The 25,628-nt window shown below is 47.6% G+C and overlaps 1 protein-coding gene across 1 annotated transcript; it reads left to right on the forward strand.

The window, feature by feature from the left end:
- Positions 1-1,664: 1,664 nt before the first annotated feature.
- Positions 1,665-25,628, forward strand: LOC131185366 (ATP-sensitive inward rectifier potassium channel 12). The gene is made up of 2 exons (XM_058157834.1): positions 1,665-1,820; positions 20,939-25,628. Exon 2 carries the CDS (start codon positions 21,043-21,045, stop codon positions 22,360-22,362), a length of 1,320 nt encoding a protein of 439 aa, XP_058013817.1. The 5' UTR covers positions 1,665-1,820; positions 20,939-21,042; the 3' UTR covers positions 22,363-25,628.

The following is a 25,628-nucleotide window of genomic DNA, read 5'->3' on the forward strand; positions in this document are numbered from 1 at the left end:
CAAATTAACGTCTTTTCAAGGATCATCCCTTAAGGGAAAAGCCACCAGCTGCGGGAACATACCACCAGATGAGCTGCCTTTGGGGAAATAAACCAGGAGGGCTAGAAACTTGATTTTTTTAAAACAACAACAACAACAACATTTTAATGACGGATGAATTTCACCCATCAAAAACTCATCTGAATGCTTTGACCAAAGGGCAAATAAACTTCTCAGTGGACAAATAAACCAGCTATAAATTCCCCATAAAAGCTATCCAGTTCTTCAAAGAACCGGAGGATGCAACATTGATTTTTATTTTTTATAGCAGAAAGCAGAGTTGAGCGTAGTATCTTACCTGTATTTGCTAGCTGTCCAGATTGTAACAATACTTAACAGCTGCCTCCATCTTTATTCTATCATCCTGGGATGGAATGAGGTCTTTCTCTAAAACATTTTGGGGAGACCAATAGAAATACAATAACCTTTTAGGACCTCTGAAGGAATTCATTGGTCAGCCAAGCTCAGCTTTAACAGCACGATGGGGCTTAATTTAATTCTCCCCCCATCTCCCGGTCGAAAAATGCTCAAGTCACACAGCTCCCCTCTGCTCCTCCTCTCTAAATGGCAGAAACTGGGCCTCCTCTGTTTTCAGCAGTAATTCTTAGAAGACGCCACACGTTAACGAAAATAGAACTCCGGAGCTGAGCAAAACCACTGGTCTTTCTGGCAGAGATCATTGGCATTTTCAGAATAGGATCCAAAAAGCATTCACAGCCAAGGCGTTTTCATAACCGAGAGAGGGGTACACTGGAATCTCCCCAATCGAGAAAAAAATAAAACGAGATCTTGCAAAAACCTGACTTCTGGGAAAAGCTAAGCTGTGTGGTTGGAGGTATGTGGGGACATCTGGAAGCAAAGCTGAAGGTGGAAGGTTAGACGGAGAAGCTAAAACAAAACCTACAATAGAGGCACCTTTAGAAGTTTCCCAGAGTTGCCTTGGAGTTGAAGAAGGAAGCTGCCTTGACTTTGAGGGGGTCTTCAAAGACCTGGAGAAGCTGCTATGCTCGCACATAAGCGGTAGGAGGGAGTGAAGGTTCGCGGGAGAAGCTTTGCTCACACTGGTTGCCGGCTCCATCAAGAGGCTTAGAAGGGAAAAAGCGATCGGCATTAAAACACAGCCTCTCTCCCCGTCTCGGTCTCTTCTCTCTCTCTTCTTGCAACAGCTTCAGTCTCCAACAGCACCAAGAGGAGAAGAAAGTGGCTACAACTCTGGAGTAGGGAGAAGCCGAGCACCGCTGCTGGGTGACAGGCTGAGATGTCCAACCACGATTGAAGTGGAATCCTGAAGGAGAGTTTTGTCCATCTCTGCTGGGCTACTTTGGCGCCTTCCCAACCTGAGACCAAGAGGGTACATACAGCAAGGAGTTTGGCATGAAAACCTTCCTCTCTAATTGGAATTCTCTTGGATCTGATCTTTTTTATTATTATTATTATTATTTTCCCAAAGCAACTGTATCGACAGCTGCTTTTTAAAAAAAATCCGTTTCTTTCCCGCTCAGGGAGGGAAAACTTGGGGGGGGGAGTGCTATTGATTTAATTTTCTTTTTCCTGCTCGCCTACCCCCCCCCACCCCCCCCCACCCCCCGGCCCGGTCTCCATTCTTCTGCTGCTTTTGGAAAATTTGGATCCTGATGTTGCTAACGGAGCGCTGGATGACCTGCCCAAAGGGCAGAGCTGAAGGCCGGGACTTATGGGACGTGAAGGAAGAGCTCGGGATCCCTTCTGGATTGGAACTTCAAGAAAGGATGGGGGGCCCCAGGAAATCTATGCAGTAAAAGGTAAGTGAGAAACGGGAGCTCAAAAGTCTTTGCTGGGGAGATCGGTCGATAGAAGCCATGTGGGGCCCGTAACTAAGGAGGCAGGGAGGAAAAAATGGTCTTTTCAGCCAATGCTTGAGAAGGAACTCCAAAACACTAGAAAAAACGCTCAAAGTAGCACCAGAATAACCAGAGTTGGAAGGGACCTTGGAGGTCTTCTAGTCCAATTCATGCTCAAACGAGAAGCCCTATAATATTTCAGACAAATGGCTGTCAGCCTCTTCTTAAATGCCTCCGGGGTTGGAGCCGCCACAACTTCTGGAGGCAAGCCGTTCCACTGATTAGTTGAGCTGGGATGACAGAATGGTAGACATTATTATTATTATTATTATTATTATTATTATACAACTTATTTGTTCATCTCGCAGGACTGGATTAGTTTTAAAATTCGTGGGTTTTAAGGGTTTTAAATGGGTTTTGAATGGGTTTTAATGGGTTTTATTATTTGCTAAATTTTAATTATTAATTTGAATAAGTTTTTTAGTGGTATTTTAATAGTATTTATTTTGTAATAGTACTGTCATTTTATCTGGCTGTAAACCGCCCTGAGTCCCTCGGGAGAAGGGCGGTATAAAAATTTAAATAATAAATAAATAAATAAATAAATAAACTAAAACACAGTAAAAAGTACAATATACAATTAAAGCCAATTTTAAAAAACCTATTCAATTTGGCCCATTAATTAAAATACACAGTAAAACCATAGAAAACCCCATTAAAATTAATAATAGATTTCTATTTTATGCCAGTCCTGCACGGAAGAACAAGTACGTCTTCAGCTCGCGGCAAAAGGTCCGGAGGTCAGGAAGTTGTCGAAGTCCTGGGGGAAGCTCATTCCAGAGGGTAGGTGCCCCCACAGAGAAGGCTCTCCCCCTGGGGGTCGCCAGCCGACATTGTTGGAAGGGACCTTGGAGGTCTTCTAGTCCAACCCCCTGGCCAGGCAGAAGACCCTCTTGAAGACCTCCAGTGTTGGAGCCCCCCACAACTCCTGGAGGCAAGCCGTTCCACTGATCGATTGTTCTCAATGTCAGGAAATATCTCCTTAGTTCTAGGATGATTCTCTCCTCTCCAAAGCGATCTGATTCGAATCTTAGGTTTGTTTAAAAGAAAAAACAGAGCGAGGATGGCCTACTGCGATGGTTCAGAGGTTGGCCTAGGACTGGAGAAGCTCAGATTTGAATTCATCTTCAACCATATCGCAGTCTGACCATCCCTCGAGCCAACCTCGTCTCGCGGAACTACGGTTAAGGCTCTAAATGTAGGTCCCCTCTAATGTCTCTTAGAATGCATCATAAATCATCTGAAACCCCACAGCCAAGCCATATGTTTTATTCTGACCAGGGCGGAGACCTCAGCTAGCTCCGTGTCTTAAAGGAAATTTCCTTTAGCCTGTGAGTTGGCGAAAAAAGAAAAAAGTCTGCCAGGAAAAAAAACAAAACCCCGAGAACTTCTGTCGTTGTCTCTGCTTATTCTGCCTCTTCAGCAAGAACCTGAAGTAGTGATGTCCTTCGTGTCCTTACGAGGAACGAGATAAGGAAAGGGGTGGGTGGCTGGGGTGGGGGGGTGATGCCTTCTCATTTTGGTTTCCTTCTTCTTAGCGAGCATCACACAGCCGTTCAGGGAAAACCAGCCAGGCGTCCGTCTCCTCCTTCGCACGTGGTGGGAGAGGACGGGGCAAGTGTGGGCAGATGCTTCAATAATGGGTTCCGGCCACCTGTCAAACTGCGGTTGATTTCTGACCAGGGTTTTCAATGTGGTCCTGAAAAGAGCACTTGATTCTACAACCTCTGGTGGCTCAGACTGTTAAGACAGTCTTTTTATTAACAGCAGCTGCTTGCAATTACTGCAGGTTCTAGTCCCACCAGGTCCAAGGTTGACTCAGCCTTCCATCCTTTATAAGGTAGGTAAAATGGGGACCCAGATTGTTGGGGGCAATAAGTTGACTTTGTATATAATATACAAATGGATGAAGACTATTGCTTGACATAGTGTAAGCCACCCTGAGTCTTCGGAGAAGGGCGGGATATAAATGCAAATTAAAAAAAATGAGGACCCAGATTGTTGGGGGCAATAAGTTGATTTTGTATATAATATACGAAAGGAATGAAGACTATTGCTTAACATAGTGTAAGCCACCCTGAGTCTTCGGAGAAGGGCAGGATATAAATGCAAATTAAAAAAAAACCCAAAATAGTCCACTGGGCGGACTGTTTTAGCCTCCGGTCCCCTAATCATCTTGGTTGCTCTTCTCTGCACTCTTTCTAGAGTCTCAACACTTTAGATTAGAAAGTTCTCCTCTGGTATTGCGCTGGCCAGTGGCTCTATAGATGTCCACTGGGAGGACTATTTGGGCTTGAAAGAAGGAAGTGAATTGAAGCCGCCATCAATGAAAGACCTGGATCCTGGAGAAGAAGGCAAGAGAACATCCAAGCTGGCAGGTAGAGGCCATGGCTAGGAGGACTTCCCTCCCAGTACTCAGAGAGTAGACAAAATGGCAACACCATCTTCTAATTAAACCCTAAGAGTACAGCCATGAGAAGTGGCTGTCTGGATGCAAAGGGATTGGAAGAGTTTAGGAAGAGGTGGGACAACCATTTGTCTGAAGGGTTTTCTGCTTGAACAGGGGGGTTGGACTAAAAGACCTCTAAGGTTCCTCCCAACTTTGTTATTCTGTTATCTTCTGTTAAGTCCTGCTCCACTCCCCTTGTAGATAGAAGCAGAGTAGAACCTATAATACCCTCAACACCGAGTAGTAGAATTCAATTTTCTTTTTCAGTTTAAATTGACCTTCCCTACAACGCGGGAATCACATCCTCAAAAAATGCTATATCTCCGTGTTAAAGGAGTCTGTGTTTTAGTACTTTAGAATAGAATAACAGAGTTGGAAGGGACCTTGGAGGTCTTCTAGTCCAACCCCCTGCTTAGGCAGGAAACCCTACACCACTTCAGACAAATGGTTATCCAACCTCGGTGGCTCAGACTGGTAAGACAGTCTATTATTAACAGCAGCTGCCTGCAATTACTGCAAGTTCAAGCCCCACCAGGCCAAAGGTTGACTCAGCCTTCCTTCCTGTATAAGGTAGGTAAAATGAGGACCCAGGTTGTTGGGGGCAATAAGTTGACTTTGTATATAATATACAAATGGATGAAGACTATTGCTTGACATAGTGTAAGCCGCCCTGAGTCTTCGGAGAAGGGCGGGATATAAATGCAAATTAAAAAAAACAACCTCTTCTTAAAAACTTCCAGCGTTGGAGCATTCACAACTTCTGGAGGCAAGTTGTTCCACTGATGAATTGTTCTAACTGTCAGGAAATTTCTCCTTAATTCTAAGTTGCTTCTCTCCTTGATTAGTTTCCACCCATTGCTTCTTGTCCTGCCGTCAGGTGCTTTGGAGAATAGTTTGACTCCCTCTTCTTTGTGGCAGCCCCTGAGATATTGGAACACGGCTATCATGTCTCCCCTAGTCCTTCTTTTCATCAAACTAGACATACCCAGTTCCTGCAACCATTCTTCATATATGTTTTAATCTCCAGTCCCCTAAATATCTTGGTTGCTCTTCTCTGCGCTCTTTCTAGAGTCTCAACTCTTTAAATTAGAAAGTTCTCCTTTGCATTGTGCTGGCCAGTGGCTCTATAGATTTCTAGTTTGTCCTAATCCCACCAACCAATAAGAGCCAAGTCAAGCCAAATCCTTGATCATATCATCAACCACATCCTTGATCAGACTGGATCAGGCGTAGGGGAAGAAGAAGAATGCTACCTAGAAAGTGGAAAGACATCTCTTAGGTGGCTCTTTATGGCCTAAGGATGAAAAAGAAACCAAAACCCTTAGAAGGACACGAGGATCAGTCCTCAACTCTTAAGTTATCTTCTCTAAAGTCATTTGCATTCTCTGTGTAACCTCACATGACCCTAAGGTTGCAAGCTTGCTAAACCATCAAAGAAATACCTCATTTTCTTCAGCAGATTACAGATTAACAGAGTTGATCTGTTCTAACCCCCCCTGCCCAAGTAGAAGACCCTAGACCATTTCTGACAAATGGCAGTCCAGTCTCTTCTTGAAAGCCTCCAGTGATGAAGTTCCCACAACTTCCAACGGAAACTTCAGTTCATTCGTTGATTGCTTTCACAGAATTTTTTCCCCTTATTTCTAGGTTGAATCTCTCCTTGTTCAGTTTCCATCCATTATTCCTTGTCTGGCCTTCAGGGGCTTTAGAAAATAGCTTGACCCCCTTCCTCCTCTCTGGGGCAGTCCCTCAAATATTGGAAGACTGCTATCCTGTCTCCCTTGGTCCTTCTCTTCACTAGACCAGCCATGTCCAGTTCCTGCAACCATTCATCCTATGTTTTAGCCTCCAGTCTCCTCATCATCCTGGTTGCTCTTCTCTGCACTCTTTCTAGAGTCTCAACATCTTTTTTATGGTATGGTGACCAAAACTGGATGCAGTATTGCAGGTGTGGTCTTACTAGGGCTTTATAGAGTGGTGTTAGTACCTCACTTGATCCTGATTGTATCCCTCTGTCAATGCAACTTAATGCAACTGAATATTTTTCAGTATCCTACTCCTGGAGTGGGGTGGGAATGGAGATTCTGCAATATCCGTCCCCTACCACACCCACCAAGCCACGCCCACAGAACCGGTAGGGAAAAATTTTGGATTTCACCCCTGCCCTATATACATTTCAGACAAATGATGCTACTATGGTCTCTTCTTAAAAACCTCCAGTGATGGACAGCCACAACGTCTGGAGGCAATTCTTTCCACTGATTATTTTTTTTCACCGTCAGGAAATTTCTCCTCAGTTCTAGGTTGCTTCTCTCCTTGATTAGCTTCCATCCGTTGCTTCTTCTCCTGCCTTCAGGTGCTTTGGACAATAGGTCAACCCCTTCTTCTTTGTGGCAGCCCCTCAAATATTGGAAGACTGCTCTCATGTCACCCCTAATCCAGAGGTGGGATTCAGCAGGTTCGGACCAGTTCTGGGGTACCGGTAGCGGAAATTTTGAGTAGTTCGGAGAACCGGTAGAAAAAAAATTCTGACTGCCCCCCCCCCATCTAGTCTCTGCCTCCCGAGTCCCAGCTGATCGGGAGGAAATGGGGATTTTGCAGTAACCTTCTCCTGGATTGGCATGGGAATGGAGATTTTACAGTATCCTTCCCCTGGATTGGCATGGGAATGGAGATTTTACAGTATCCTTTCCCTGGAGTGGAGAGGGAATGGGAATTTTGCAGTATCCTTCCCCTGGAGTGGAGAGGGAATGGGGATCTTGCAGTATCCTTCCCCTGGATTGGGAAGGAATGGAAATTTTACAGTATCCTTCCCCAGAAGTGGATAGGGAATGGGGATTTTGCAGTATCCTTCCCCTGCCACGCCCACCAAGCCATGCCATGCCACGCCCACCAAGCCACACCCACAGAACCGGTAGTAAAAAAATTTGAAACCCATCACTGCCCTAATCCTCCTTTTCATTAAACAAGGCATACCCAATTCCAATTTGACTAAAAAGCCCTCCGAGAAGAGAAAGCCACGAGGCCAATCCCGTCCCGTCCCATCCCACTTCCCCCGTTGCTCACTTCCATTCTTTAATTTGCAAGATGAAAGAATTGGGAGGGCTAATTTTAATTCAGGAGACACCCATTGCTAACCTCTGTTACAGCAATGAGGAGACCAACGGTTCTTTGGAATACTAAGCGCAGCAATTTTTTTAGAAGGGTGTCATAATAACAAGCATGAGAAATAATTTATTACATATTAGAAATTTTCTGACAGCGAGAACAATGGATCAGCGGGACAGCTTGCCTCCCAGAGTTGCCTGGGAGGTTTTCAAAAATATATTGGGCAACTATTGGACTAGGAGAGCCAAGGGCTGAGATGGCGAACCTATGGCACGCGTGGAGCCATACTGGTGGCTTCAGCTCCGGTGCACATGTGCGCGCTGCCCAGTGTCGTGTCCCACTCCTCCGCTGACGACCGGGTCAGGGAAATCCGAATCAGGCGTGCCTCTGCAGCTCTGCCAAAGTCCTAGCAAAGTTCTCAAGGCAGGCAGGAGACCAGAAAGTGACTTCAGCAAGATATGTTTAGACTTTGCCTGACTCAGAGAATGCCAGAAAGCAGATCCTTTATATAGGCCATGGGGTGTGGCTCCATGACTCAGCACTTATCCAGGCCTGCCCCTCCCTTCCTTCTGTTGACGCCGCCTATCAATTCTCCTGAAGCGAGGGTCACTCCAGTCTGCAGCTGTTGGTAATTGACCTTCCTCAGGCTCACATGCTGTGGGGGAGGGGGAGGGGTCTAGTTGCTCCATTTGCCTGGGCATGGAGCCAGAGCTGGGGATTGGAGGTACTTCTTCCTCTTCAGCCTGTCTGGGCATGGAGCCAGGGCTGGGGCCGGGAGGCATACTAGGACATTCCTCAGCGTTCGGAAGCAGATAAGAAGGCCCCGGCCGCGGTGAAAGCGGGCGAGACACAACACCCAGCTGATTTTTGGGACTTCTGGGACCATCAGAAGTAGGGAAACAGACTGTTTCCTGCATCTGGAGGGCCTGGGGTGGGTGGGGAAGGCCTGTTTTTTTGCTCTCCCCAGGCTCCAGAGCCTCTCTAGGAGCCTGGGGAGGGTGAAAACGGCTCTCCAGAGGCCGGAAAAGGCCCATTTGCTTACTTCCGGAAGTAAACCTCCCGGTGTGTGGGGGGGGAAAGCCATTTTTGCCCTCCCCAGACTCCTAGAGAGGCTCTGGAGCCTGAGGAGAGCAAAAATCGGGCCTACCGGGCCCATCATGTGCCAAAACCGTGGGGAGCATTGGGGGGGGTTGCGTGCGCATGCACAGGAGTGGGGCGCATATAATTATAGGTGTGGGCACGTGTGCGCGTGACCCCCCCCCGCTCCCCCTGCTTTTGGCACGCGATAGCAAAAAGGTTAGCCATCACTGGCATAGGGTCTCCTGCCTTGAGCAGTGGGTTGGACTAGAAGACCTCTAATGGTCCCTTCCAGCCCACAGAATCTTTACTCTAGTCTTATTAATAAGCATAGAAAACCTCACATCCTTGCCAAGCTCTCCCAAGCTTTGATATAAACTTCCCAAACTCGAAATGTGCCTTCAAAGTTGTATCCAAACCTTGCAAGTTTGCGCAAGCCTTTCAAACAAACAGTCGATGTGCCGTTCCCTTAATCATTCCAAAAATTATTTAGCCAAACTGCACGGCCGAACAGTGTATTTCTTTCCGGATCAGCCGAGTGTCGAAAAGGAGCACTAATTTTAAAAGAAGGCAGGGGAGGGGGGGTGTGGTGGTGGTGGGGAGAAGAAATCACACCCAGAAACAAAATAGCGTGCTGCAAAAATAGTAGCATATTTGCACAAATAAAGAATGTTATTTTTTTCAAAAAAAAAACAACAAACCCTACCACCCTCTTCCTTCTGAGTTATATATTTGGAAAGTGCCAATGTAATATTTTCACCCCGGCTTCCATGTTTGCAGCAGGGGCTGACAAGAATAGCTTTTATCTTTAGAAATTGGGTTCTGGGAGAGTAACACCCTGGGCGTTCATTTCAGAGCCATTAAATCAGCGAGGGTGTGATTTTTTTGCACGAAAGTTGTAAAAATTGTCTGCGCCCCCTCGCCAGCCTTGTGTTTTGATTCCGATTCTGGTTCCAGGCCCCTGCTATGTAAGGAGTGCGAGAGCTATTTTTTGCCCGTCGGTTCTTAGAAAGAAATGTGATGGGTTTATTTACGAGGTGTGTACACCGGGTGCCAACGTTGAAAAGAAATAGGTCATGTGAAAACTTGAGGCTTTTGTGCGGTTCCCAATGTTGTGTCCCGCTTCGAAGGGGTGGAAGGCCGTGGATGGAAGCCACTGAGGTCTAGAGCCTTTCTAAGTCTGAAATTTGTTGCCGGGCGAGCAGCCCCTAAGATGGAAAGTGCAGAAGTTGTAACTCCAACGATTTTAGACGTTCTGCAAAGAAAAAGCTGCTGTTTATAAGTGGTCCTTGGCTTACGACCCCAAGGGACTCCCAAGTTTCTTTTGCTAAGCGAGGCATTTGTTCTGGAAGTTTTAGCACCTTTCTCCCCCGCGGTTGTTAAGTGAATCGCTGGAGCTGTTCACTTAGTAACGCAGTTGTGAAGTGATTCCACCGTCCCCTTTGACTTTGCTTCTCCGAAGGTCGCCAACTGGGATCACGTGACCCCAAGACACTGCAACCATCATAATTACATGCCAAGCCAAGTTGCCAAGCATCTGAATTTGGATCACGTGACCCTTGCAGCTGTTGCGATGGTTGTAAGTGTGAAAAATGGTCATAAGTAACTTTTTCCAGTGCCTTGTAACTTCGACCGGTCGCTAAACGAATAGCTATGAGTCAGTGGTGAAATCCAAATTTTTTAACTACCGGTTCCGTGGGCGTGGCTTGGTGGGTGTGGTGTGGCTTGAGGGCGTGGCAGGGGAAGGATACTGCAAAATCTCCATTTCCACCCCACTCCAGGGGAAGGATACTGCAAAATCCCCATTCCCTCCCCACTCCTGGGGGAAGGATTTTGCAAAATCCCCATTCCTTCTCCACTCTGGGGCCAGCGAGAGGTGGCATTTGTCGGTTCTCAAAACTACTCAGATTTTCTGGTTCTCTGAACTGCACAAAATTTCCGCTACCGGTTCTCTAGAACCTGTCAGAACCTGCTAGATTTCAAGAACTACCTATATCACTTTCTAAGCCATTTGCAACAAGACCTATAGGTTTGCAGATCAGCTACCTGAATGCTTAGCACAGAAGTTTACTAACCAAAATAAAATGAATAATAAATTGCACCAAACAGCAGAGAGATGTCTTAAAGGCCAGCACGCTGGGGTTAATAATGCTTGAATAAATGCAGTAGGCTTTAACATTTCACAAGATCTTTTTTTTTGTGGGGAGGAGAGATTGGTTATTATTGACCACACTTTCCTCTTGTCCTTTAGCTAATTTTAGCCCAAAATCTATATATTTTAACCTGCTAGAGTAGATTAGGCCAACAGAGACTTCAAACTGTTCTGTAGCTGTGGCTTGTTACCCCACCTTTCAAAACCATCCTTAACTGGAATTGTCCGGAATGAAAACCCAGGTTACCAAATTAGCTGGAATGGGTTGTTTGCACACGACAGTTAAAAAAACAGAGCAAATTCTGCTTTATAAGTCCCGCTAGATAAGTTCATAACCGGCTAACAATCCAAGGCCTTTGGAGCAGTCAAGCTGTCAATCATCTTGATAGACCAGGAAAGAAATCAAAATGGCAAGATCCAAAATATAACTTCATCAAGGGGGAGGGGGGAGAGAATAAAGATATTAAATCTGAAGCAACAGAATAGTACGGTTTCAGTTAAACCACCTTTTCTCTTTATTAAATAAAGTTTTATCTGGTTTTTCATATTGTCCTGCTGGGAGACATTTTTCTCTCCCTAAAGATCCGCTAAAAGACACAATCACCTGTTGAAAACATGTGATGGACACAAGCTCCTGTTTCAATGCAGATCCCAGCTAATTTATTTATTAATCAAATTTATACACCAGCCATCTCACCTAAGCTACTAATGGGCTTACTGCAGTGGTGGGTTTCAAAGTTTTTTACTACCGCTTCTGTGGGTGCGGCTTCATGGGCATGGCATTGCCTGGCTTGGTGGGCGTGGCTTGGTGGGCGTGGCACGGGAAGGATACTGTAAAATCCCCATTCCCACCCCACTCCAGGGGAAGGATACTGTAAAATCCCCATTTCCTCCCGATCAGCTGGGACTCGGGAGGCAGAGAAGAGATGGGGGCGAGGCCAGTCAGAATTTTTACTACCGGTTCTCCGAACTACTCAAAATTTCCTGCTTTCTAGCGAATATGAATCGCACGGCACAGCTAATCGTCGGAAATACCGGTTCGCCAAACCGGTAGATTTTATCACTACCTGTTTGCCCGAACCGGTGTGAACCGATAGGATTTCACCACTGCTCCAAAGAGGAAAAAAAACAGTGCAGAGAGCGCTAGCCCATTACTGCTGACTCAGCAAGAAACTCCGACTTGCAATCGAGCTGCCAGTGTGCTGGAGCAGCAGGTCCGCTTTTAATGCTCCAGGAAGGAAACGCTCGTGAGGATACGGTGAAAGAGAAAAAAGCATCGGAGCTATTTTGGGGCCCCCCGGAAATGCAGACCGAGCGATCGGTGCCAAAAAAAGTTTATCCTACACCTTTGGAGGAAAACCAGGCGTAACACGAGTCAATGGCAAAGGAATTTTGCAAGACAGACCCTTTTCAAACTAACAATAGAATAACGCAGTTGGAAGGGACTTTGAAGGTCTTCTAGTCCAGGGGTCTCCAACCTTGGCAACTTTAAGACCTGTGGACTTCAACTCCCAGAGTTGGGGAGTTGAAGTCCACAGGTCTTAAAGTTGCCAAGGTTGGAGACCCCTGTTCTAGTCCAATCCCCTGCTCAAACAGGAGATCTAGACCAGCGGTTCTCAACCTGTGGGTCAGGACCCCGTTGGGGGTCGAATGACGATTTGCCAGGGGTCGCCTAAGACCATCGGAAATATGGGAAGTACACTTGCGAGTCGAAGAATCGCGCTCCAATGGTTGACTCCACAAGCCAGCTGCAGGCTCTTCAAATCGCTAGCCGAATTCGGCTTCAGGAGCGATGAATTAAAAAAGAGAGAAATCTTTGCTCTGATGTTTCCCTCTCAAGCCAGCTGCAATCACTCCCAATCGCTAGCCTAATCTGGCTTCAGGCGCGATAAACTTAATAGGGGAGGAGTCTCCGCTTTAATGCCTCCGTCCTCAAGGCAATCGCAAGCAGTTCAGATCGCTAGCCGATACGGCTTCAGGCGCGATAAATTCAAAACGAAAATAATTTTATGGTTGGGGTCGCCACATCGTGGGGAATTGTATTAAAGGGGTCGCCACATCGTGGGGAATTTTATTAAAGGGGTCGCTGCACTATAAAGGTTGAGAACCACTGATCTAGACCGTTTCAATGAATGAATGAATGAATGAATCCATCCATCCATCCATCCATCCATCCATCCATCCATCCATCCATCCATCCATCCATCAATCCATGAGAATAGAGCTGGAAGGGACCTTGGAGGTCTTCTAATCCAACACCCTATTCAAGCAGGAGACCCTAGACCATTCCAAGACAATGGCTGTCCAATCTCTTCTTAAAAACCTCCAGTGTTGGAACATTCACAACTTCTGGTGGCAAGTCGTTCCACTGATTAATCTTTTCATTGTGATACAGGTAGTCCTTGACTTACAACCATTCGCTTAGTGGCCGTTTGAAGCTGAGGAAACGGCGCTGAGGAAAGTGACTTACAACTGGTCCTCACAATTACAACAATCCTGACCATCATGTGATCAAAATGTGTGGCCGCTTGGCAACCAGCATGTATTTATCACAGTTGCAGCATCCTGCATGATCTCCATGTGGTGATCTTCCCACCTGGTCAATGGGGGGGGGGGAGGCGGGTGGAAGGAGGAGGAGGAAGATGATTCACTTAACGACTGCATGAATCACTCAACAACTGTAGGGATTTGCTTAAGAACAGTGGCCAAAAAAAAAAAGGTTGGAAAAGCACTTAACAACCGATTTGCTTAGCAATGGAAATTTTGGTCCCCTACGTGGCTGTACATCGAGGCCTCCCTACTACAGGATGGAAAGCTACATCTGGGGGTGTTTGCAATAGAAAACATCCTATTTACTTACCTCGACTTACTGTCAGGATGCCCTAATTAAATCATGAGCCTCGGGCCAAGCTTCAAAAGAAATCCAGTTATTTATTAGGAGGTTCATGTCCGCAGCTCTGACCCCACGTAATTTACGGCCCCAATCATGATCCTGTTTCCCCCCCCCCCCAGGGTGTGTCATCAATCACATTCGCCAATGGAGCAATTTCCCGGGTTGTAGAAATCACTCCTTTCTGGCCGCTGTGGGTAACCCTGGGAGACAGCCTTGAGAGAGAGATGTCTGGAATGTGCTCCTGTCTGTCTGCCCTGCTGCTTCGTCAGTTTCCCATCCCTGTTGCCTATGGACACTCGAGGGGAGGCCAGGGATGCTTTGCGAGTTGCAACAGTTCCTTTAGTGACCGTTCGAAGTTACAACGGCAGTGAAAAAAGTGACTCACAGCCGTTTTTCCACACTTACGACCGTTGCAGCATCCCCACGATCACGTGATCAAAATTCAGACCTCTGACCACTGACTCATATTTATGATGGTCGCAGTGTCCCTGAGGGTGTGCGTGTGTCACACGATGTCCTTTGGCAACCTTCTAAACAAGCAAAATCAATGGGGGAAGCCAGATTCGCTTAACAGCCATGTTACTCATGTAACAACTGCGGGGATTCACTTAACAATGTTGGCCAGAAAGGTCGTAAAACGGGGCAACGTTCACTTGACAGCTGTCTCACTTGGCAACGTCAATTTAGGGCTCCGTTGCGGTCGTAAGTCCCGAACTTCCTTTGCTTTGCTGTTTCTCCTGAGCTTCTGAAGGGTCTGTCTTCTTGTTGTTAGCTGCAAAGTCATGTCTGACCCATTGCGACCCCATGGACAACGTTCCTCCAGGCCTTCCTGTCCTCTACTATCCTCTGGAGTCCATTGAAGCTCACGCCAACTGCTTCAGTGACTCCATCCAGCCACCTTGTTCTCTGTCGTCCCCTTCTTCTTTTGCCCTCCATCGTTCCCAGCATTCGGCTCTTCTCCAGGGAGTCCTTCCTTCTCATTAGGTGGCCAAAGTATTTGAGTTTCCTCTTCAGGATCTGGCCTTCTAAAGAGCAGTCAGGGTCGATCTCCTCCAGGACTGACCGGTTGGTTGGCCTTGCAGTCCAAGGGACTCGCAGGAGTCTCCTCCAGCACCAGAGTCCAAAGGCCTCCATTCTTTGGCATTCTTCTTGGGAACTTTCAAAGCTTGCCTGGTTCCTGGGAACCTGTTGCACTGTTCTTAACCAAGGCAGCCTTCATGAAGGAGACAGCTCAGTCGGGGGGGGGTTTGTTGTCCACATTGTGCATCCTGTCCCACTGACACACAACCCTGAAAGCCCCCCCTCCCCTCCCGCTTCACAAACCCGGTGCTGCCAACCTCGAGCCCTTCATCATCTCCTCCCAGAAACCTGGTCCAACCTCCGCCAGCAGATCAGCCCTTTCAAGCGCTGTCTTTTGGGATCTGCCCCTTTCTCCTTGGAAATCCAACAAAAGAGGGGTGCCTCGTTCTCCTGAAACCCTGCAATTATGATCTCTGCCTCCCCCCACTCCCCAAGCATTTTCTGCAACACCCACCGCCAGTTTTAGATCCTGAACGCGTTGGGGTGAAGAGTGCCTCGTGTCTTCCTTCTGTTTCTTTTTCGACGGAATAATTTTTTTTTCCTTCCTGGGGGATCTTTATTTTATTTTTTATTTATTTAGTTTGTCAAACGCATACGAGGTAACAGGAATAGAATAGAATAGAATTTTATTGGCCAAGTGTGATTGGACACACGAGGAATTTGTCTTGGTGCATATGCTCTCAGTGTACATAAAAGAAAAGATACGTTCATCAAGGTACAACATTTACAACACAATTGATGGTCAATATATCAATATAAATCATAAGGATTGCCAGCAACAAGTTATAGTCATACAGTCATAAGTGGAAAGAGATTGGTGATGGGAACTATGAAACGATTAATAGTAGTGCAGATTCAGTAAATAGTCTGACAGTGTTGAGGGAATTATTTGTTTAGCAGAGTGATGGCCTTCGGGAAAAATTGTGTCTAGTTGTTCTGGTGTGCCGTGCTCTATAGCGTCGTTTTGAAGGTAGGAGTTGAAACAGTTTATGTCCTGGATGTGAGGGATCTGTAAATATTTTCACGGCCCTCTTCTTGATTCGTGCAGTATACAGGTCCTCAATGGAAGGCAGGTTGGTAGCAATTATTTTTTCTGCAGTTCTAATTATCCTCTGAAGTCTGTGTTTTTCTTGTTGGGTTGCAGAACCGAACCAGACAGTTATAGAGGTGCAAATGACAGACTCAATAATTCCTCTGTAGAATAAGTCTAAACATGATTATGAATACATGAAATGGGTACAAATAAATGGGGACAGTAGGACAGGGATGGAAGGCATGCTGGTGCGCTTATGCATGTCCCCCCTCCACCTTTACGGACCTCTTAGGAATGGGGTGTAGTCAACAGTAGACAATCTAAGGTTAAAATTTTGGGGGTTTGGGGAAGAAACCACAGAGTCGGGTAGAGCATTCCAGGCGTTGACAACTCTGTTGCTGAAGTCGTATTTTCTGCAATCGAGTTTGGAGCGGTTCACTTTAAGTTTGTATCTTTTGTGTGTTTGTGTATTATTGCAGTTGAAGCTGAAGTAGTCATTGACAGGTAGGACTTTGTAGCAGATAATTTTGTGTACTCCGCTTAGGTCAGACCGAAAGTGGCATAGTTTTAGGTTGTCCGGGCCCAAAATTTCAAGCCTGGTAGCATGAGGTATTTTGTTGTGAGCAGAGGAGTGGAGGACTCCTCTTGTGAAATATCTCTGGACTCTCTCGATTGTATTAATGTCCAATATACAGTGTGGGTTCCAGACAGATGAGCTGTATTTGAGAATTGGTCTAGCAAAGGTTTTGTATGCCCTTGTTTGCAGTACAATATTACCGGAGAAGAAGCTACGCAAGAGTAGATTAACAACTCTTAATGCCCTTACAGTGAGCTCTGGCGCTTAGATCATTTACAATGAGTACTCCAAGGTCCTTGACAGAGTGAGGGTCATCTACAAGGTCATATCCATCCAGCTTGTATTTGGTGTTTTCTCCAAGCATTTTCTGCAACACCCACCCCCAATTTTAGATCCTGAATGCGTTCAGGTGAAGGGTGCCTCGTGTCTTCCTTCTGTTTCTTTTTCGATGGAGTATACAGTATATTTTTATTTTCCTTGCTGGGGGATCTTGTGTGCAGAAGGTGCTTCTTGCTAAAGACTTTTTCATTTCTTTCTTTCTTGTGGGGGATCGATTAAACCAGATCCAAGGTCCTTGGGGGGAGAGGGAGGAAGGGAGTAATTTCCCCATGTCCCTGCTATAAGAGGAAGCCATCAAATTATACTTCAGGAATTAGAACCGATCAGATTTCAGGCTGTCCAACGATCAATGGTTTTCTAGGAATTGTTTCAATATTCATTATTTTTTTGGGGTGGGGAGGAGATCTCTGCAAACTTCCATTTAAAGGCTATGTATGCATTTCAGGGGATCCTAAAGGGAAAATTTAAGGGATTTTCCTAAAGAGAAAATTTAAAATTAAGGGATGCGGTGGCTCAGTGGCTAAGACATTGAACTTGTCGATTGAAAGGTCGGCAGTTCAACAGTTTGAATCCCCGGTGCCGCGTAACGGGGTGAGCTCCTGTTACTTGTCTCAGCTTCTGCCAACCTAGCAATTCGAAAGCAGGTAAAAAAGGCAAGTAGAAAAACAGGGACCACCTTTGGTGGGAAGGGAACAGCGTTCCGTGCGTGCGCCTTTGGCATTGAGTCATGCCAGCCACATGACCACGGAGATGTCTATAGACAGCGCTGGCTCTTCAGCTTTGAAACAGAGAGGAGTAGCGCCCCCTAGAGTCAGGAACAACTAGCACATATGTGCAAGGGGAACCTTTACCTTTAAAGGGAAAATTGGAGAACAATCTATGCAAAGAAGCCAGTGGAGGGCAAAAAAGAATTAAAAGCGAGTGTTTTCAATTAAGCCTTTTTTATTTTCTTTCGGGCCCTCTCAGAACTGTTCAAAAATGCCAATGAGAGTGTAGATCCACCCCAACCATCAAAGGGGGACAGATGTCCTAGGCAGATGGCCTTCCCGCCGAGAACAGTTTGTGAGGCAGATCTTGTGACTTTGTCTACGCCGGAGGAAAAGTGGAGTCAGGGTGCAGGGTGGAAGGAACGGAAGAAAAGCCTCGAAAAGAGATGTTCAGTTCGGTTCACGCAGGGATGGGTCACCATCAGGAAATCCCAGCAATGTAACCTGGATAGGGAAGTCCAGAAACCCAGCGGGAAGAAGCCGATTCCCAATCATGGAGACCTAATGTGGTGTGTAGTGAGGAAGGTGGTGGCTGAGAAATTGGGAGATGGTGAGTTCTAGTCCTGCTTTAGACATGAAAGACGGCTGGGTGTCTTTGTGTCAGTCACCAGGAGATGGGGAGTTCTAGTCCCGCCTTAGAAATGAAAGCCAACTGGTTGACTTTGGACCAATCACCAGGAGATGGGGAGTTCTAGTCCCGCCTTAGAAATGAAAGCCAACTGGTTGACTTTGGACCAATCACCAGGAGATGGGGAGTTCTAGTCCCGCCTTAGAAATGAAAGCCAACTGGTTGACTTTGGACCAATCACCAGGAGATGGGGAGTTCTAGTCCCGCCTTAGGCATAAAAGCCAACTGGTTGACTTTGGACCTGTCGTGTCCCCCTCCCCCTCCGACGACCGGGTCTGGGAAATCTGTATCAAGCGTGGCCACGAAGCCTCTGCAGCTTTTCCAAATTCCTGTCAGATTTCTCAGGGCAGGCAGGAATCCAAGGTGTGACTTCAGCAAACCAGATGAGACTCCGGAAGCGGGGATCCGTCTACTGTGAATTCCCTTCCTCTGGATCTGCTGCCGGCAATTCTAGCATGTGGCTGGCTTCATGCTCACACGCTGTAGGAGTGAGGTTTGTTTGTTCATTCCTGACATTCTGTCCGGGCTGGGGGCTGGAGGCATGCCAGGCCATTCCTCTTCATTATCAGACTCTGAATCTGACAGCAGGCCCGGCAGGAGGAGGGAGGGGCCCAGCTGAGGAGAGGAGGGCGGGCGAGGCACAACAGGACCGATCACCAGGAGATGGGGAGTTCTAGTCCTGCTTTAGGCATAAAAGCCAACTGGTTGACTTTGGACTGATCACCAGGAGACGGGGAATTCTAGTCCCTCCTTAGGCATGAAAGCCAGCTAGGTGACTTTGTGTCAATCAACAGGAGACAGTGAATTCTAGTCCTGCCTTAGGCATGATAGCCAACTGGTTGACTTTGGACCGATCACCAGGAGACGGGGAGTTCTAGTCCTGCCTTAGGCATGATAGCCAACTGGTTGACTTTGGACCGATCACCAGGGGACGGGGAATTCTAGTCCTGCCTTAGGCATGATAGCCAACTGGTTGACTTTGGACTGATCACCAGGAGACAGGGAGTTCTAGTCCTTGTCTAGGCACGAAAGCCATCTGGGTGATTTTTGGGTCAATCCCTCTCTCAACCCAATCCACCTCAAAGGGCTGTTGTGGCAGGAAGCAGGAGGGCGAAGGAATACGAAGTACCTTCACCCCTTGAGTTGACCCAAATGCATTAAAAAGCAGAATAAAACAACAGCAGGACCGTCAACAGCTTCTTCTATGTCTCTGCCAAAGTAACCACACGGCCCTTGAGTCAAAAGAGATTTTTACCCCCTTCTTCTCCATTTTTTTTAACCAAGGGTGACTAATGGAGGCCCTCCAGGCTCGGCCGCTTGAAAGACCCTCCATTGGCACAGGCCTTCCCCCTTTCTTCGCTTCTCTGCAGGGCGCTAAATATCAGCTTTTGTTCGGCCTCTGGAAGGAGAGCACATAAACTGCTTTGCTCCATTTAAAAAACAAACACAGTTAGGCAAAAAGAATATATATATAAATTAAAAAAAGAATTTTTAAAGGAAACCCCTCAGGAATATTTTTTGAGGCGGGAGGATGGAATCAAAAGGGCCTAAGCTCTAAGGGTAGCCGTGTGGCCTACTTTCGCCGCCTGCTTCGAAGACCTCCGCTAATGTGGGGAGGGGGGGAGCCGTCGCGAGACCCTCTCCCTCTTCCCCCCCAACCCGTCCCCATTTTTTCCCCCAGCCCCCCCCCAAAAAAATCCAACCAGCTTGAATCCCACAACTCAACCTCCCCCCCTCCCCCCGCTTCCCAAAAGCCACTGCCGGCTTGTCATTTTTTAAGGTGACAGAAGGCAAGGGTTTTTAAATAGATAGAGATAATCAGGGTTGGCTGGATGTAATTTAATGTTAATTAAAATGTAAACTCAGCAAAATCAGATTTAGCCGCCAGTCAGCTGCTTGGAAAAAAAAAAAGGCTAGGGAAGAGCATTCGGCTTGCAAAGCCTGCGGTTGCCCACCCACGAGAAAAAAACCCGGTTGGTCAATTTCAGCTTTTTCTCTCCGTTTCCTTTTTGGTTTGCGGAGGTTTGTGCCGACTGTGATGCCACAAAAGCAGAAAGGATTGGGTTAAAAGAAAAAAAGAGATGTTAATTTAATTTAAGGAAGCTTGTTTGGGTTTAAGTCAGTGGTGAAATCCAATTTTTTTTTTTACTACTGGTTCTGTGGGCGTGGCTTGGTGGGTGTGGCTTAGTGGGCATGGCAGCAGAAGGATACTGCAAAATCTCCATTCCCTCCCCACTCCTGGGGGAAGGATACTGCAAAATCCCCATTCCCTCCCCACTCCTGGGGGAAGGATACTGCAAAATCCCCATTCCCTCCCCACTCCTGGGGGAAGGATACTGCAAAATCCCCATTCCCTCCCCACTCCTGGGGGAAGGATACTGCAAAATCCCCATTCCCTCCCCACTCCTGGGGGAAGGATATTGCAAAATCTCCATTGGGTCTATCCAGAAGTGATATTTGCCAGTTATCCGAACTACTCAAAATTTCCGCTGCTGGTTCTCCAGAACCTGTCAGAACCTGCTGGATTTCACCCCTGTCGTAAGCGCGAAAAATGGTCATAAGCCACTTTTTTTTTAGTCATAACTTTTTTTTTTTATTTGAATTTATATCCCGCCCTTCTCCGAAGACTCAGGGCAGCTTACATTGTGTTAAGCAATAGTCTTCATCCATTTGTATATTATATACAAAGTCAACTTTATTGCCCCCAACAATCTGGGTCCTCATTTTACCTACCTTATAAAGGATGGAAGGCTGAGTCAACCTTGGGCCTGGTGGGGCTTGAACCTGCAGTAATTGCAAGCAGCTGCTGTTAATAACAGACTGCTTAGTCTGTTGAGCCACCAGCCACTAAGTGGACTGTTAGAAGTCGAGACCTTGCCGTAATCATCCCTCTTTCTCTTTGTTGTTTTGCTGCAGAGACTCCGCTCGGACCGACCTGCCTGTTTACACCTAAACCTTTCCCCTTAGGAGCCGAGTGAGACCTTCGTAGGCATCCAGCGTCACAACAGGCCAACTCAGGGATGAGCGCAGGCAGAGTCAACCCTTACAGCATAGTATCTTCCGAGGAAGACGGGTTGATCTTGACCACCATGCCTGGCATGAATGGCTTCGGCAACGGCAAGATCCACACGCGGAGGAAATGCCGGAACCGATTCGTGAAGAAAAACGGCCAGTGCAATGTCGAGTTCACCAACATGGATGACAAACCTCAGAGGTACATCGCCGACATGTTCACCACCTGCGTGGACATCCGTTGGAGGTACATGCTTCTGCTCTTCTCGCTCGCTTTCCTGGTCTCCTGGTTATTGTTTGGCCTCATCTTCTGGCTGATCGCCCTGGTCCACGGTGACATCGAGAAGCCCACGAAAGACGAGACCTTCACCCCTTGCCTCCTGCAGGTGAACGGCTTCGTGGCCGCGTTCCTCTTCTCCATTGAGACTCAAACGACCATCGGTTACGGCTTCCGCTGCGTAACCGAGGAGTGTCCCCTGGCTGTCTTCATGGTGGTCCTTCAGTCCATTCTCGGCTGCATCATCGACTCCTTCATGATCGGCGCCATCATGGCGAAAATGGCCAGGCCGAAGAAGAGAGCTGAAACGTTGCTGTTCAGCCACCACGCCGTGGTGGCCATGAGGGACGGCAAGCTTTGCTTGATGTGGAGAGTGGGCAACCTTCGGAAGAGTCACATCGTTGAGGCTCACGTCCGAGCTCAGCTCCTCAAGCCCAGGATCACCGAAGAAGGAGAATACATCCCTCTGGACCAGATAGACATAGACGTTGGTTTCGACAAAGGCTTGGATCGCATTTTCCTGGTCTCCCCCTTGACCATCCTTCACGAGATCAACGAGGAGAGCCCCCTGTTCGGGATTAGCCGGCAGGATTTGGAAACGGACGATTTCGAGATTGTGGTGATTCTGGAGGGCATGGTAGAGGCCACGGCCATGACCACCCAAGCTCGGAGTTCGTACTTGTCCAGCGAGATCCTCTGGGGTCACCGCTTCGAACCTGTCCTCTTTGAGGAGAAAAAACAGTACAAAGTGGACTACTCGCACTTCCACAAGACCTACGAGGTGCCCTCTACTCCCTGTTGCAGCGCCAAGGATTTGGTGGAGAACAAGTTCCTTCTCCCGAGCACCAACTCCTTCTGCTACGAGAACGAACTTGCTTTTATGAGCCGCGACGAGGAGGAGGAAGAGGAGGAGGAGGTGGAGGAAGAAGATGAAGAAGGCCGCAGAGGTTTGGACAATCCGTGCTCGGGGGACCCGCCTGAATTTGATAGGCTACCAACGACTGTAGGACCTCTCGATCAACGGTCGTACCGGAGGGAATCAGAAATATGACTCAGGGGCTTCCTCAACGTTTCTTTGAGCTTCTCTTTTCTCCCTCCCTCTCGGTAACTTCCTCCAAAAAAAAAAAAAAATTATGCAGAACAATGCAAAAGTGCCATAGGGATGCCTGAGAATTCGTGTTGGTTTGTCGGGTGTCGCGTTTTGTGGTCTTTAAAGAAAATAATTAAGTGCAATAATCGCTGAACGGCAAACGGGCTTCAGAACGCTGTCGCCCTCCGAGGTTAGGACGTCCTGCAGGGCAGGTCCCAATTGGAGGTGGCCCCGTGGGTTTTGCTGCTAGAACAGAGACACACACACAAACACACACGCACACGTTTCTGAGTTGTATGCTTTGTGGGAGAAGGACAACGCACACTGAGAGGGAGTATAGGCAGGAGCGGGCTTCAAAAATGTTAGCAAGGGGTTCTCTGCCCGGTTGCTGGGTGGGCATGGCCATGGTGGGCGTGGCCTAATTGGCCTCCTGCACCATGATGGTGGGAGGTGTTTTTGCCCTCCCCAGGCTCTGGAGGCTTTCCTCGAGCCTTCAGGAGGGAGAAAACGGGCTCCCCAGGCTCCGGACGCCCTCTGGAGTTTCCGGTCTTCCCAAACCTCCGGTAGGCCCATTTTTCACCCTCCCTGAGCCTCTGTGCATGCCCTGCACTTACCTGCATCCAAAACGGGCTGCGTGGGGACTCCTGGGAGGGGAGAAGTGGGCAGGGCCAGCCAGGAGTGGGATTTGGGGGTTCTCCGAACTGCACAGAATCTTAGCTAGAGGTTCTCCTGAACCCCTGCGAACCCCCAGCAGCCCAGCCCTTGAGTATAGGTAGTCTCTCCTTCCCTTTGTGGAAAATTAGTGGTGTTTTTTTTTAAGGCTAGTATTGTCTTAGAGTGGTTCAAAAGAGGAGAATGTCAGGAAATCAGGCGAGGTTGTTTGTCTCAGATATACCTACTGCCAAGAGAAAGGGGAATATTTTGGACCTCTCATGATTTTTACTGAGCTGGTACAGGAATGGTAAGAGGGCTACAAAGGGTCAAGTGATGGAACTTCAAGGTTGGTTCTACCGTTAGGTGGAATGAGGAAGGCCCAAATTGGCAACTGCACAAGATGTCTTCTGTAGAAAAACTTACGAACCACAGAGGGACCTTGGGTGGTCAGAAAACCTAGGCTTTCCTCATATGTGTTTCTGGTGGGGCCGTTCCACAAGTCCCAGCAGAAGCTTCCACAAGTCACGTTCAATGCCTGGTGAACATATGGAGGCTTCCATAGGAGTCTTCTTGGCAATTATATAGAAGTGATTTTGCCTGACCTTCTTCCGGGGAGTTTTCTCAAGGGTTTCTAACCTTTGTTTGGTCCTCTTGTTTTGGTAGGTTCTCCTCTATCTTCTGACCAGATCTAGATTTGCTTAGTTCTTGAGAGTCCATTTCAGTTGCCAGTTCCATCTCCAAGTGCTTTGAGATCCTGGAGATACACCCACAGATTGCAGCCCTGCAGTGAGGGTGGGGCTGGAAAATTCTGCCTCAAGAACCCGTCGTATCATCCGTTGACGATGATGCCCCCCCCCTCACCCATCGCACCATCCTTCCTCAAAGACGGATGTGCTGGTTTTAAAAACAGCAGATGCCCAAGCGAAACGAACTCGGGTGATTTTTTTTTTCCTCCAAGCAAAAGACTTTGGTTAGTCAACAAAGGAGGAAGAGTTGTAGCTCAGGGTTGACACGAGGGGTCCTTGGCGCTCCCTGAGCTTGTTTTATTTCTTGCAGACCTTTTATGACCCACACTAGGTAATATCATCAGTGCTAGAAGGAAATGGGGATGTGGACAGGAGAAAGGCAGGAGAAGGAGGAGGAGGAGGAGGAGGAGGAGGAGGAGGAGGAGGAGGAGGAGGAGGAGGAGGAGGAGGAGGAGGACTGTTGGGCCCTTGGTGCTCTCTGAGCTTGGTGGTTTTCTTGCAAACCTTTCATGACCCAAACTAGTAACATCATCAGTGCTAGAAGGAAATGGGGATGTGGACAGGAGAAAGGCAGGAGGAGGGAGAGGAGGAGGAGAAGGAGGGAGAGGAGGAGGAGGAGGAGGAGGAGAACTGTGGGGCCCTCTGAGCTTGCTTTATTTCTTGCAGACCATTCATGACCCAAACTAGTAACATCATCAGTGCTAGAAGGGAGTGGGTTTGTGAAGAGGAGGAGTGGGGAGAGGGAGGGGTAAGGTCTTTGGCACTTTCTTGGAGAGGTTTCATGACCCAAACTACGTAACATCTCAGTACTGATGATGTTATCTAGTTTGGGTATTGAAAAATCTCCAAGAAAGCGGTCCAATTCAGACAGACCAAGGGCCCCATCATTCTTTTCCTCCCCCTCGCCCCCTCCTCCTCCTCCTCTCCACAAACCAGAGTTTGTGGGTTTCAGCTGACCATTTTTCGCGCTTATGGCAGGGGTGAAATCCAGCAGGTTCTGACCAATTCTGGAGAACCGGCAGCGGAAATTTTGAGTAGTTCGGAGAACTGATAGTAAAAATTCTGACTGGCCCCACCCCCGTCTCTTCTCTGTCCCAGCTGATCGGGAGGAAATTCGGGATTTTGCAGTATCCTTCCCCCAGGAGTGGAGATTTTACAGTATCCTTCCCCTGCCACGCCCACCAAGCCACACCCAAAGAACCGGGTGTATAGTAAATAAATTTGAAGCCCAACACTGCCACAAACCCATTCCTTTCTAGCACTGATGGATGTTGCCTAGTTGCCTAGTTTGGGTATTGAAACGTCTGCAAGAAAGCAGTCAAATTCCGAGAGACCAAGGGCCCCATAATTCTCCTCCTCCTCCTCCTCCTCTCCACAAAACCCTCTTCCTTCTAGTACTGATGATGTTACCTAGTTTGAGTCACAAAATGTCTGCAAGAAAGAAAACAAGAGAGCATTAAGGACCCCCTCGGACTTTCGTTAAACCAGACCGTGTTTAATCGTCCCCTTTGTAAGTTCAGTGCAATCTTTGCCCCAAAGCAAACCTTCCCTCCTGTCCTTACACACCCCTCGCTCTGTTGGTGCCTTCTTCTTCACCCAGGCTATTTCCGAGCACCGCTCAGTCCTCATCCCACCCACCCGCCCGCCCCCGCCTTTAATCGGAGTCACATGGCCATCCATCTGGCTGCAGACATGGGCCAAACCGAGCAGCCGATCACGTCAGCAATAAATGTGAAGGATGTTGCATCGGCCGTCGGTTTCTCAGTACTCCCCATTAGCTGTTACTGTAAAAGCCAGAGATTAAAAAATACACACACATGTGTATAT

The sequence above is a fragment of the Ahaetulla prasina genome, chromosome 14 (assembly GCF_028640845.1).
Source record: "Ahaetulla prasina isolate Xishuangbanna chromosome 14, ASM2864084v1, whole genome shotgun sequence".
NCBI lineage: Eukaryota > Metazoa > Chordata > Lepidosauria > Squamata > Colubridae > Ahaetulla > Ahaetulla prasina.

What these genes read in the sequence shown, in the direction of transcription:
- LOC131185366 (XM_058157834.1), top strand. Translation starts at nt 21,043, where the DNA reads ATGAGCGCAGGCAGAGTCAACCCTTACAGCATAGTATCTTCCGAGGAA.